This window comes from Octopus sinensis, linkage group LG5 (assembly GCF_006345805.1).
Source record: "Octopus sinensis linkage group LG5, ASM634580v1, whole genome shotgun sequence".
Lineage (NCBI taxonomy): Eukaryota > Metazoa > Mollusca > Cephalopoda > Octopoda > Octopodidae > Octopus > Octopus sinensis.
Genome location: NC_043001.1, coordinates 67,661,851 through 67,675,333, shown reverse-complemented (window position 1 = coordinate 67,675,333; position 13,483 = coordinate 67,661,851). Strand labels below are relative to the sequence as shown.

Here is a 13,483-nt window from a genome sequence, read left to right as displayed (position 1 = left end):
AAATGCTGAGCTAATGGGTGACTTATTGATGAAATTGGCTGCAAATGTCACTATTTGTAGCCCTGCATTTTCATGCAAAGCACAGAATATAAACATTCACACACATTTTTTCAATGTCCATTTTCCTGAGCTGGCATATATGTATGTCATCATCATCATACAACATCTGCTTTCCATGCTGGCATGGGTTGGATGGTTGGCCTGAAAATCTGCAAGCTACAGGGCTAAACCCATCTCCTACATCATCTTTGACGTGATTTCTATGGCTGGATGTCCTTCCTAATACTAACCTCTTTACTGAGAGCCTTGGGTGCTTTTTACATGACGTCAACGCTAGTGATATTGCTGTGTAACTTACAAGACAGAAAAGAACCAGGGGAAAAGAAAGGAAAAAAGCTCCTACTAATAGGATAAATTATTTGGGATGCGAAGGTGGAAGTGGGTGGTTTCAATCCAGTTGCCCCGATGTTTTACTATAGAGGTTACACATGGTTAAAGCAGATAGAAGGAAGGTAGTGATAGGATGCTAGAGCAAACTTGTCTGTGTGTATGTATGTATGTATATATATATATATATATATATATATATATATATATATATATATATTACGGAGATGTACTTGCATAGCGAGTGACTTGATCTGAGATTGTGTGCTGGAACGAAAACAATTGCAGTGTGGAAGGTGTTTATAAGCCATTTAAGAAACACACAAAACCGTTAGATTCACTTCAACATTTAAATTTAATTTGTCAAAATGTTTTCGTCGCTTTGAGACCACGACCTGTTCACTGACAAAACTTTGTGCTGCATCTTTGTGTTGTTATACATATATATAAGGTCATCCCATAAGTAATGTCCAAATTTCGAATAAGGAGAACAATTTAATGAAACTTAATGATCAAAATAGTTTCCATGATTGACATCTTTCCATATATTTGTAAGCTTTTTAATCCCATTAATGAAAAACTCTTCAACTTCCTCTGTTGTTTCAAGAGTTAATCTATCCAAATGATTCTGGAAACTACAGAGCAAATGGTAATCTGAAGGCGGGTGAGCAGTTTTCTTCCAACCAAGTTCCTTGATCTTCTGTGATGTGATCTTTGCAGTGTAGGATGTTTGCATTGTCCTGATGAAACACCACCTTCTTTTGATTGACTAAAGCAGGCTTTTTTTCTTCTTCAAAGCAGCATTCAAACACTCTAATTACTGACAGTAGATTTGAGCATTGATTATTACATTAGTTGGTAGTAACTGAAAGTGGATGACTCCTTTGCAGTTCCCCCAAACAGAGAGAAGAACCTTCTTTGCATGTTGTGGTTGGGCCTTTTCCCCATCACTAAACCAATGTCTATGACACTTAACATTTTAATAGAAGACCCATTTTTCATCACTGGTCTGTCCAAAGGGGTGAGATGAGTTCAAGAGAATGAAGAGATTTGCAGTTGGCTTCAGACAAATCATGAGGCACCCATTTTCAGAGTTTTGGCACCTTTCCATGCTATGAAACTGTGAACAGTTGTATGGCTTGCCAATTCTTCAACTGAAACTGCATGATCTTTTTCAAGTTCTGCCAAAAGGAGTTTGTCTTCAAACTCAATTGGATGTCCTGTTTGGGCCTTATTTTCAAGGCTGAAATCGCCACTTCTGAATTTTGCAAACTATCTTCCACAAGTTCATTCATTCAGGCACTCTTTTTCATAGATGAGTGAATATTTTGAGTCGCTTCAGCAGCAGAGTTCTTTTTTTAAACTCAAAGCATTATGTGCCTCAAGTGCTCCTTAGACACTTCCATGTTTGAAGAGCTATAATTAGTGAAATTTCAATTAGATTATCCTGCAAAATGAAATTTAATTAGTTTAAATATGTCCAAATACATTAAGAAGCATTAGATGTGGTGTGCAAGAGAGACGACTGCGCTGGTATGGTCATGTGGTGAGAATGGATGAGGATAGCTGTGTGAAAAAGTGCCACACCCTAGCAGTTGAGGGAACCTGTGGAAGAGGTGGACCCAGGAAGACCTGGGATGAAGTGGTGAAGCAGATCTTCGAGCATTAGGCCTCACCAAGGAAATGACTAGCGACCGAGACTTGTGGAAATATGCTGTGCTTGAAGACCCGGCAAGCCAGATGAAACCATAACCCGTGGCCTATGCCAGGAGTATAACCAGCCCGCTTATGCGTAGCTTTTCCTTCTTTGGTCACTAAACTTTGCTTGCGAAGACCTGTTGAGGCAAGTGAGATCAAAATCATTTCAATGACTGGCATCCATGCTAGTGGGGTGCAAAGAGCACCATACGAGTGTGATCGTTGACAGAGTGGCTATTCGGGTATGATCGTTACCAGCGTCGCCTTACTGGCACCTATGCCTGTGCTAGTAGGGTGCCAAGAACACCATCTGAGCGTGATCGTTGCCAGAGCAGCCAACTGGCTTCTGTACCCATGGCACGTAAAAGGGCACCATTCGAGTGTGATCGTTACCAACATTGCTTCACTGGCACATGTAAAAAGATTCGAGCGAGGTCATTGCCAGTACTGCCTGACTGGCTCCTGTGCAGGTGGCACATAAAAAGCACCCACTACACTCTTGGAGTAGTTGGCGTTGGGAAGAGCATCCAGCTGTAGAAACTCTGCCAGATCAAGAGTGGAGCCTGGTGCGGCCATCTGGTTGCCAGCCCTCATTCAAAATCGTCCAACCCATGCTAGCATGGAAAGCAGACGTTAAATGATGATGACTACTTGATGCCATTAGACATTCTAAAATACTGTTAAAGCGTTTACAAATTGAAAATATGGAAGTCCAAACATAACTTATTAGATAACCTGATATATATATGTATATACACACACACTTCTGCACACATATGATTTTATGCAGTTTCCATCTACAAAAATCACCCACAAAGCATTATTGGCCCTGGGCTAAGGTAGTTCACAGTGAGACTGAACTTGAAATCACTACATCCACAACAGGGACAGCTTTCAACTTTTTCCATCCAAAGGGTTTTTTTTTAACCCAATATTTACATGCTGTTATTTATAGCTTTATCTGATTTAAGTTCCACTACTAACCCCCTCTCACAGAATCATTTCAGATCTTTCAAAGTCACTAAATTCTTATGTAAACAAGGTATTGTTATATTTATATCTAAACCATTGACAACTAACCATGATAAATTAGAGTAAAGATTGACAACTTCCTTTATCAATTAAGTTTATTTATTTCATTCAAGTGTAATTTACTTGAAATTTTTTAATGAAAGAAGGTATTTAATAATTGTTAATTTGCTGTCTGATGATTGAGGTATTTAATCTATTGTCAGTTAGCTCTTGAATGAGAGATATTTTTCAATAATCATTTATAAACTGCCTAATTGATTTAATCAGTAATTGGCAATTAGCTATCTATTGGGATATATTTAATCAATAATTGTTAATTAGCTGTCTGGTGAGTAGAGATATTTGCCAATATTTGTTTATTAGCTAATTAGAAAAATATTGATAATTACCTCTAATAAATTAGACAACTGTCTGAGATGTCTAATAAGTGTTAAATAGCTGTCTAATAAGAGGTATTTAGCCATAATTGTTATTTAGCTGTCTAATGAGAAGTGTCTAATCAATAATTGTTAATGAAATGTTCAGTCATGCTGAGTGGCATGTTGGGCAAGTGTCTTCAATAGCTTTGGGTCAACCAATATCTTCTGAGTGAATTTGGTGGACGGAAACTATGTGGAGCCAGTCTGTGTGTGTGTTTGTGTTCGTTACTGTCTCCTTAACATTGCTTGATAGTTGTAAACAAGTGTCACCGTCATACAGGTGGTGTCCTTTGTGTCCAGTATTATGTGAAAACATGCTGACCATTGGAAAATATTACCTCACTTGGAAACAGGCAAGAGTTGATGATAGGAAGAGCAGCCAGCCATAAAACATCCACCTCAATAAATTCATCCAACCAACATGAGCATGGAAAAGTGGACATTAAAACAATGTGGATGATAAATTATCTAATGAGACATATTTATCATTAACTAGTGCATGACCCATTGTTTTATGCCCAGCATAAACCAAACTTTGCATTATCATGTGTCAGAACAGACACTTGTTCTCTTGCAGTCCAACAATTTCTGCTTTGTTCTTCTCGAAGGTGTCTCTCAGCCTATCTGCTTACTCAAGTGAAATTTCTTGTTTACAAAAGTGGTAGCTCAATAAGTTAACTAAATGTTTTTAATAATCATGTTGAGAAATATATATATGTTTGTGTGTGTAGAGAGAGAGACAGACACACAGATAGGCAGATAATATTGTTGTCATATTCAGTCATATATTTTTATGTATGTTTGCACTTATATACATACACAAAAATACAAGAGATAGAAGCTGCAAACTAAACCAGAAGAGACAGTACATTGTCATTTTGTGGGAAATGTGAGACACACTAATTTTACTGAGAATTTAACCTTGGACAATATTTTATTGAGAATTTAACCTTGGACAATATTTCTTCACTTATTTCTGAAATCCTTCTGTTTTTTTTTTCCTTTTCTAGGGTCCAGAAGATACAATGAAAGACCCAAAAGACAAAGAATTTTCTGATGAAGCTTCTTCTCCTAAGAAACGGAAGACAAAGTCTGTCGACATTGACCTGCCTGATGCTCCAACTGATGGTAAGATTTCAAACACGCTGTGTTAGTGGAGTTTAAAAACATAGACAAGAACCACTTCACAAGAAAAGCAAGCATCAGTGTAGTTGTTCTCAATAGTTTTAGTCAACATCACACAACATTATCAAGTCATTTTGAGTACCATGAAGCTAGAAGGCTTCCATGGAACAGAGATTAAGTGTCTAAATATTGAATAGAATTTTATATCCTGAGCAATTGTTACAGTTCTCTTTCCAATGTTGTAACAGTTTAAATGCTTAATCCAGTATAGCCCTCCCCTTCAAATGTTACAGATATGCAGTTAGGTCATGGGGACTTGCTGGTACCTCATAAAAAGTGCTCAGTACGCTGTAAAGTGGTTATTGAATCAAGCAGTCAGTGCAACATTGAGAAGACTCTTTAAAATTGTTGGTGTTAGGGTGTCCATTTGTAGAAGTGGTGTCAGAACTGAAACATTAGAGCAAAGGGTGGTCTTCTGACCTGTTGTCCAACTCATGGTGGCATGTAAAATGGACATATGATGATACAATTGTTTTTTTCTCATTCCTTTAAGCATTACATATTGCCACAAATATTGTAGCAATATAATCTTTATGGATTTGTAAGTTTCTTATTTATTCTCACAAATCATAACATTTACTGAAGTGTGACTGGTATGGGAAAGTATTTTTAAGATGATTGACAATTAGTGACTTTTAACATCTAATTGAGAAGGATACTAATTTTTCTCTTAAATTTCTCTAGATATATAATCTATGTTTAGATTTCAAGTAAGCTAATTAACTGGGATCTAATTAAATAATTTCTTATTAAGCATAATTTAGAGACAAGATATTGGCATCAGTGACGTCACAACTCATTTCTACAGCTGAGTAAACTGGAGCAACGTGAAATAAAGTATCTTGCTCAAGAACACAACACCACAGCCCAGTCTAGGAAGCAAACTCACTACCTCATGATTGTGAGCCTGATACTCAAACCCAGTGTTTCTCAAACTTTTCATGCCAAATTGCAATATCACCCACCTATCAGCCAAGAAATGATCCATTGCTCACCTGTGTAAAAAAAACAAAAAAACTCCTAGCACAACCCCTCCCAACACAAAATCCTCTACCCCATCCCCATATCATTTGACACACACATTATTTCAAAGACTCGTTGACCTGTTATTGCTGTTTGTACTAAATGTGCGGTTGTTTACAAATCCCTTATAGTGGGTTTAGTTTTGCCATTAATGTCAATAAAATTCCAATGTTAACTCTATATTTTTCAAACAGATTAACTTCGGGAAACTTGCACTTTCTTTACACTGATTTTCATTTTCCCCAAATGAACTTTTGATCAGAACTACTGATGCAAAAATAACGATTGTATTATAAAAGAAAGAATAAAACTTTTTAATGAGAACCATGTGTCTGGTGCAATGCAGCTAGTGCAGATACATTCGGTTTCAAACTTGTCAACTTTAGGCAAAAGTCTCCTCGTGTCACACCCAGTCCAATTCTTTTATGGGAAAGCAAAGTTCCAACATGATTAAAACCAGATTCAACCAGGTATGAGGTAGGGAAGGCAAGCAAAAGTAATTTCAGATGTTTTCACAGACTGGGGTAGGAATTCAATATACTCTGATGGTACCACAAACCTTTGCCATTACAGCAATATCGCATTGTGGTGTCATTGTCATTTTGTAATTCTATCAATTCCTCCTGAACATCATCCTTGCAATCAACTGCATCAACCTCAAATGGATTGCTATACTAATTTGGAATATTCACCGCAATAACATCTTGAAATCACTCCACCATGTTATTGTGCAATGATTGTAAATAGTTGCGATATGTAGTTAAATCCTCATCAACTAATTCATCTTTCAAAGAATCAAGTTGTGGAAGTTGATGGAATTGGCATTTTGAAAAGTTAGTCTTATACAATACCAATTTCGAAATTAAAGTAGTGATAAATGATTTACAGTCAACAGGAGTTCTTTCTGTTTACTTGCAATAACTTATTAAAAATCATTTAATTTTGCGAATATATCACAAAGAAAAGAGATATCACACCTTGCAGCCATCAATGAAGCGGATAGTGCAGTATCTTCAAAGAAAGATATGATTATATGAAACAGTTCAACAAAGTGTAGAACACAGTTTCCTTTTGACAGCCACCACACTTCAGTAGGGTGTAAAAGTTTAGTATGGTCCTCTTCATTTCTCAGACAGAGTTGACGGAAAATTCAATCAGACAAGGGACTGGACTTCAATTTGTTCACAATCTTGATAACTAACTATAGTGCACCATTCAACCTACCGTTCATATTTTTTGCCACTAAATGCTGCCGGTGTTCCAAGCAATGAACAGTTAGTATCTGGTGGGAAATATCACGCTTTAGGAGAGATAGAAAAAAACCTCTGTATCTTCCTATCATCAGACGCACAGGCAAGAATATTACTGAGTGGGATATTATGTTCAAAAAGGAAAAACTTGAAAGAGTGAAAAATAGTTGCAACTCCTGAATCAAGTAGCAATTTCTCTGTAAACAGCATTTCCTCACAAAGTTGAAGGTCTCTGCTGAAATACCGAACATATACTATCATCAAACATTGATTGTTCACAACAGTTGACTCATCCAATAGTATAGAAAATTCAGAATGCTGGAGAATATTGACATTGTTGGCCGTTTTATCAATGCTTCAAGAAATTGTGTTACTAAATGGAATCTTCTTCCTAATGTTATCAGGTTTTTTGTGCATAACAGTTGACAAAATCTCTTCAATAACTGGGCGAAATAATGTTTCTCCAATTGTGTGAAACTTCCCAAACTTAGCAATACTCAATCGACCCATCATTCTCCTGTTTACTAGTTTCCTGGAGTAGTGTGTATTTAGTTTTTGTAAAATGAGCTCAGTTGCAAAAAGTATAATGGCTTGTCCTTCTCACTATGCTTTGCATCAAAGTGATACTTCAAGCATGATGGTTTCATTGCTTCATTGGTTAATGTTTGATGGCAAAGGAAGCACATTGGTAACTGACAGTTCTGAGGAGAGTGAATAAATCCAAATGATAAATAATCACTACTATACTGTCAACAAATTTTCTTGACTGGAGGCATTAGTAAAGTGAAAATGTGAAAACGAATTTCTACAGATGGTATCAGAAAGGCAGTGTGGTGTTCTCAAAGAGAAGTCAATAGAGCAGAGTCAGATGACATGTCTTTACTGGAGCCAATATAGATCTAGTTTGTTTGGCTGCCAGCATTTCAAAAACTAAAGTTTATCGAAAATTTAAAATTTGGCACATTAATGTACCTTTCCAAGCTAAATTGCTGGAGTTATTCAACTTTTTCCAGAAAAATGTTTTTAAAAAGTTATAGAGGTTTAAAGTTTGATCATTTTCACCCAGTCAAAAAAACATGATTTCAAAGCTGCATATTTTGTGCGTGACTGCACATTTTGTCAACATCCTGAAAATAGCACTTGTGTTTTGATTTGCACAACATATAACCCCTCATAACTTCTTTGTTTTTCAAAGTTTTCAGGAAATTTTTGCAAATTTGAATTCTACACGCAGGACTTCAAAAAAAAAAATTGTGGTTAAATGTGATTTAAGGCCTAGGCCTATTTGGCTGCTATTTTTAGCATGCATGACAACAATCTCAATAACTGCGACAAAATATTTGATTGATAAATAAGTCCACATTTTTAATACAAAGGGACTTCTCATGCGAGTAGTCAAATGAATAAAAGTGCACCCTTATTGTAGGCATGCTTAGGTATCAGTAAATGCAGACTTAATTTCTAAAAATTCATTGTCACCCACAAAACGTTCATATCATCTACCAAAATCTCAAATTGCCCACCATTTTCTAGAAATTCGCCCATTACCTACCTGTAAGTTGAAATCACCCACTTTAAGAAGCTATGCACTAACCTCTGAACCATTAAGGTGGTGTATGATTATTATTATTATTAAGAAGCTGACTAGCTGGAGAGTTGCCAGCACATCAGAAAAGATGCTTCTAATCCAATATGTTCTAAGTTCAAATGCCTTTCATCCTTTTGGGGTTGATATAATCAACTTGTCCCCACCCCCAAAGAAGAAAAGTATTGTTATGGTGGCAAGCTGACAGATTCGTTAGCCCATCAGACAAAATGTTTTGCGGTATTTCTTCCAGCTTCTTACGAGTCCAAATTCTGCCAAGGTCCAATTTTCAATAAAATAAGTACCAGTTGAGCACAGGGGTTGATGTAATAGGTTTACTTGCTCCCCTCAAAATTGCTGGCTATGTCCCAAAATTAGAATTATTCTTAAGATGATGAGCTGGCGGAATCATTGGTAGATCACACAAAATACTTAGCAGTATTTCTTCCAGCTCATTATGTTAGAAGTTCAAATTCTGCCAATGTCAACTTTGCTTCATCCTTTCAGAACCAATAAAATAAAGTACCAGTCAAGTACTGGGTCAGTGTAATTAACTATCCCCTTCCCTTAAAATTATTGACCTTTTGCCAAAATTTGAAACCATTAGCTTTCTTTTCCTGTTGAGATAAATTATTATTCATCGTGTTACCTTCTAAATAAACACCATCAATAATTAAAATCAAAGTATCAAATTCTATTAAAACATATCACTGGCTGTCTTATATATACATATATACACATACACACACAACATATTCTATCTTTGTCTTTTTCTTGCTTGCAGAGATTCATCCCTTCTTAAATGTGAAGAAACCCCAAGATAAATCGCAACAGAAAAAAGGTAGTCGTTCAAAACAACGGCAGGGAAAACCTGATAAAAATCGAGGTAAAGACAAACATTCTGGTAAACACAAAGAGAACAGTGAATCAGATCAGAAGGAAAATATTGGTAAGCTGAATTACTCTTATCGTCACTTATTCATGTGTCTATTTACTTTTGTCACGTCATCAATTATTCATTTCTCTAATTTTGTCACAGATTGGCTGACTGAAAAATTCTAAGATTTTTACATTATATCTACTATTAATTCGCTGTTCCATTAAAATTATGTTTCGCAAAAATCCTAAAAGAATTATCTCTCTCCCCCTCGCTCTCTATCCTAACACCAGCATTGTCTCTCTCTCCCCCTGTTTTGATAACCACTTGCTTCTGCAATCACTTACCTCCTCCATCCCACTCTATATAAACCTGCTCTCTCGGATTCCTATTATATTTCAATAACCCCGCCAAAATAATACAAACCCAGAAGATGTTGTTCAGATAAGAAATCTTGTGTTTTTTCAACTCAGTACATTTATCACCTGTATTTCAGTGCACATCATAGTCCCCTTTTAGTTCTGTAAACGTAGTTTTCATCTTCCGTCTTAAAAACAAACTTAAGTTCACACATTAAGCCTTCAGAAATGTTCATGGTAGACAACTGAAGGCTGTCAGAGGATAGGGACTTCCGGTACTGGTGGTGGGAGTTTGTGCGAACCGCAAAACAGCAATACCGGTGTTAGGAATAGCATATTAATAGTAGATAGAATTTAAAACTCTTAGAATTTTCAGTCAGCCAATCTGTGACAAAATTAGAAAAATGAATAATTGATGATGTGACAAAAGTAAATAGATAAGGGTATTTGTGTGAACTTAAGTTTGTTTAGACCCACTACTTTGGGTCTATCTCCTATGTAAGGTTGTGATCATATGGCGCATAAAAATGGTGTAGTGTATGCAGGTTGAAGGCTGTTGTTTGTTTATGAATTCTGCCAAATGCGAGCTTTCTTTTCAAGTACATGACACTACTGTCCCCCATCCCAGGGTCAGACGGGCCCACACCTCCCACACTCTCAGGGTTGGCACACTCAACATGGGCACACTGAAAGGTAGGTCTGGTGAGATTGTTGAGATGCTTGAACGGAGACGTGTAGATTTGTGCTGCATCCAAGAAGTAAGGTGGAGAGGAGGTTCTGCTAGGTTCCTCACAGGCAAAGAACATAGATACAAGATCTTCTGGGCAGGGAACACTGACAGGGGCATGGGTATACCTCTTGCAGAGAAATGGGTTGATAAGGTAATCAAGGTAGTCAAAGTCTGCGATAGAATACTTAATATTAGATTAGTGCTACATTATGGGTTAGCAACCATTATCTCGGTCTATGCCCCTCAGCCAGGGCTACCCGATGGACAGAGAGACCGATTTTATGACATCCTCTTGCTGACTATTGCATCGACAAATGACAGAGACCTTCTCTTTGTGGCTGGTGACGGCCATTAGAATGAAGAAATGGACTTGGAAGGACTGGAAGAGTGGTGGTAGCAGGGAACTATATCAGCTAGAAGACTGGTATATTTAGCCAGGGGAGGAGCAGAAAGGAAGAAATTTGCCATTGTTCTGTGATGTAAGGACCTGCAGATTGAGGTGTTTTGGATTGCAAGACAGTGTAATGGAAAAAATTGTGAAGTTGTAGGAGAGAATTGTTTGCATTGATGATTGATTTTTGCAGTTAGTGATTTTGCAAAAGAGAATGCATAGGAGGAGAGTTTTCCTAATGTGGGCCCAACAGGGACCAGCTATCCAAATCAACAGTAACTTAGTAGATAAAGCAATTAAGGATATGAAGACAGGGAAAGCTCCTGGCCCTTGAGGAGTCATTGCTGAGATGCTTAAAATATCTGGCAGAGTGAGATATAGCCTTGTTACTTGTATAATTAATAAGTTTCTCCATGTGGGAGTCATACCCAACAACTGGTCTGGCAGCACTCTAGTCAACTGCTATAAAGGCAAAAGTGATGCCTTAGACAGAAATAATTACAGAGGTATCAAATCGTTGGACCAGGTCATGAAGGTTACAGAGATGATCATGGCTCTGCTAATTAAGAAGAGAGTTAGCTTGGATGAGATGCAGTTTGGTTTTCTGCCAGAAAAAAGCATTACTGATACTATCTTCCTGGTAAGGCAACTGCTGGAGAAGCATTTAGCGAAGAATAAACTTCTGTACATGACTTTTTGTAGACCTAAAGAGAGCCTTTGACAGTCCCCCCTCCCTCATCTGGTGGTCTATGCAGAAGTTAGGAATAGAGTGGTTGGCGTGAGCACTACAAGCCATGTACAAGGATGCTATCAGCAAGGTGATAGTTGGCAGTGAGTATAGCAATGAATTTAGTGTACAAATAGCTCACCAAGGATCAGTTCTCAGTCCTCTCTTGTTCATCATAGTTCTCCAGGCCATAACAGGAATTTCAAACTGGCTGCCCTAGGGAGCTCCTGTACACTGATGACCTTATAGCTGAATCACTACCAGAACTAGTGTGGAAATTTTAAGTGTGGTAGCAAAGTCTGAAATCTAAGAGCCTTAGAGTTAATTTAGCTCAGACCAAAGTCCTTGTAAGTAGGAAAATGGACAAATCTCAAATCCCTTCAGTGATTTGTAGGAAAAGTAATGGTAGAAACCCTATACATTGTACCCAATACAAGCTATGGACACCTAAGAGGTGCATCAGTATCAGAGAAGGTTAACAGAAAAAGTAGACTTTGTGTGTGGCAGATGTGCAGGAACAATAAACACTAAAACTGTATAGAGCATAGACTGCTTCAAATGTCGGAGCTGGGTAGCGGGGAGAGAAATACTTGATAGCAACCAAGTTAGCAGAGGAGGAGGAAGTCCTGAAAGCATAGTTGCTAGAATAAGAACAATCTGGGCAAAGTTCAGAGAGCCACAGTCTTTGTTGTGACATAGGGTTAGGGCTTCTCCCTAAGAGTGAAAGGTAGATTGTATGATACCTGTGTACATACAGCTATGCTACATGGCAGTGAAACATGGGCTGTGACTACAGAGGCTATATGAAGGCTTGAAAGAAATGAAACCAGCATGAACAGGTAATGTTAATGCAAATGATTTATGAGAAAAATTGGGTATAAGTGTGCAAGAGAGAAGACTGCACTGGCATGATTATGTGATGTATATGAATGAGGACAGCTGCATAAAGAAGTGCCAATCTCTTATTGTGAAAGGAACCTGTGGCTGGGGTAGACTCAAGAAGACATGGGACAAAGTAGTGAAAAAGGAACTTCAGATGTTAGGCTTGTTGAGGGGATGACAAGGGATCAAGACTTCTAGCAGTTTGCTGTACTTGAGAAGCTGCATCAAGCTATGTAAAACTGTGGCTGTCCTAACATCATCATCAATTAACATTTGTTTTCCATGCAGCATGGGTTGGACAGTGCTAGCAGGATATCCTCTTTGCCTCTCTCTCAGCTGAGAGGTCTTTCTCTTGATGGCTCGCAAGTACTGGTGCTACATAAAAAAACATTTGTGCTGGTGCCACGTTAAATGTACCCAGAGTACTCAGTGAAGTGGTTGGCATTAAGAAAGACATAGAGCTGCAGAAACCATGCCAAAACAGACAATTGGAACCTGGTCAGCTCCTGTCAAACTGTCCAACCCATGCCAGCATTGAAAGCAAATGTTAAATGATGGTGATGATGACAATAAATCATTTTTTTATTCCAGAACTATTCCCTGAAAAATGTTTGTAAATTTTTTTTTTTTTCAGGACGGAAGATGAGGTATACCAACGATGATGTCTAGGCTCTCATTTCTGGTTGTTGACCAATTATTTAAATCGGACCAAAACCCTCTTATCCATCAACATCGGTAAGGACGATTTTGTTTTTAAATTTACAATTTAAGATCCCACTGCCCTTTCAGTTAGGTGAATTTGGTTGTGGTGGGGCAATATGAATGAAATTAAATATGAGACAGTGTCAAGTTATGACTTTGAAATGTTTCCAAACGGTCTGAAGTTAAGTTGTGGCTTCTATTCTATTGAGGAATCTTCCATTTATATCTTGTGTTAT

The 13,483-nt window shown here is 37.6% G+C and overlaps 1 protein-coding gene across 1 annotated transcript in view; it reads left to right on the top strand.

Annotated features, from left to right (window-relative positions):
• LOC115211597 (retinoblastoma-binding protein 5 homolog) overlaps positions 1–13,483 on the top strand; it is a 42,458-nt gene that overhangs the window by 27,980 nt on the left and 995 nt on the right. The window contains exons 14-16 of the mRNA XM_029780169.2: positions 4,547–4,664; positions 9,364–9,528; positions 13,180–13,280. Coding sequence (XP_029636029.1) covers positions 4,547–4,664; positions 9,364–9,528; positions 13,180–13,214 — 318 coding nt within the window. The 3' untranslated portion in view covers positions 13,215–13,280. The remainder of the gene's footprint in view (positions 1–4,546; positions 4,665–9,363; positions 9,529–13,179; positions 13,281–13,483) is intronic.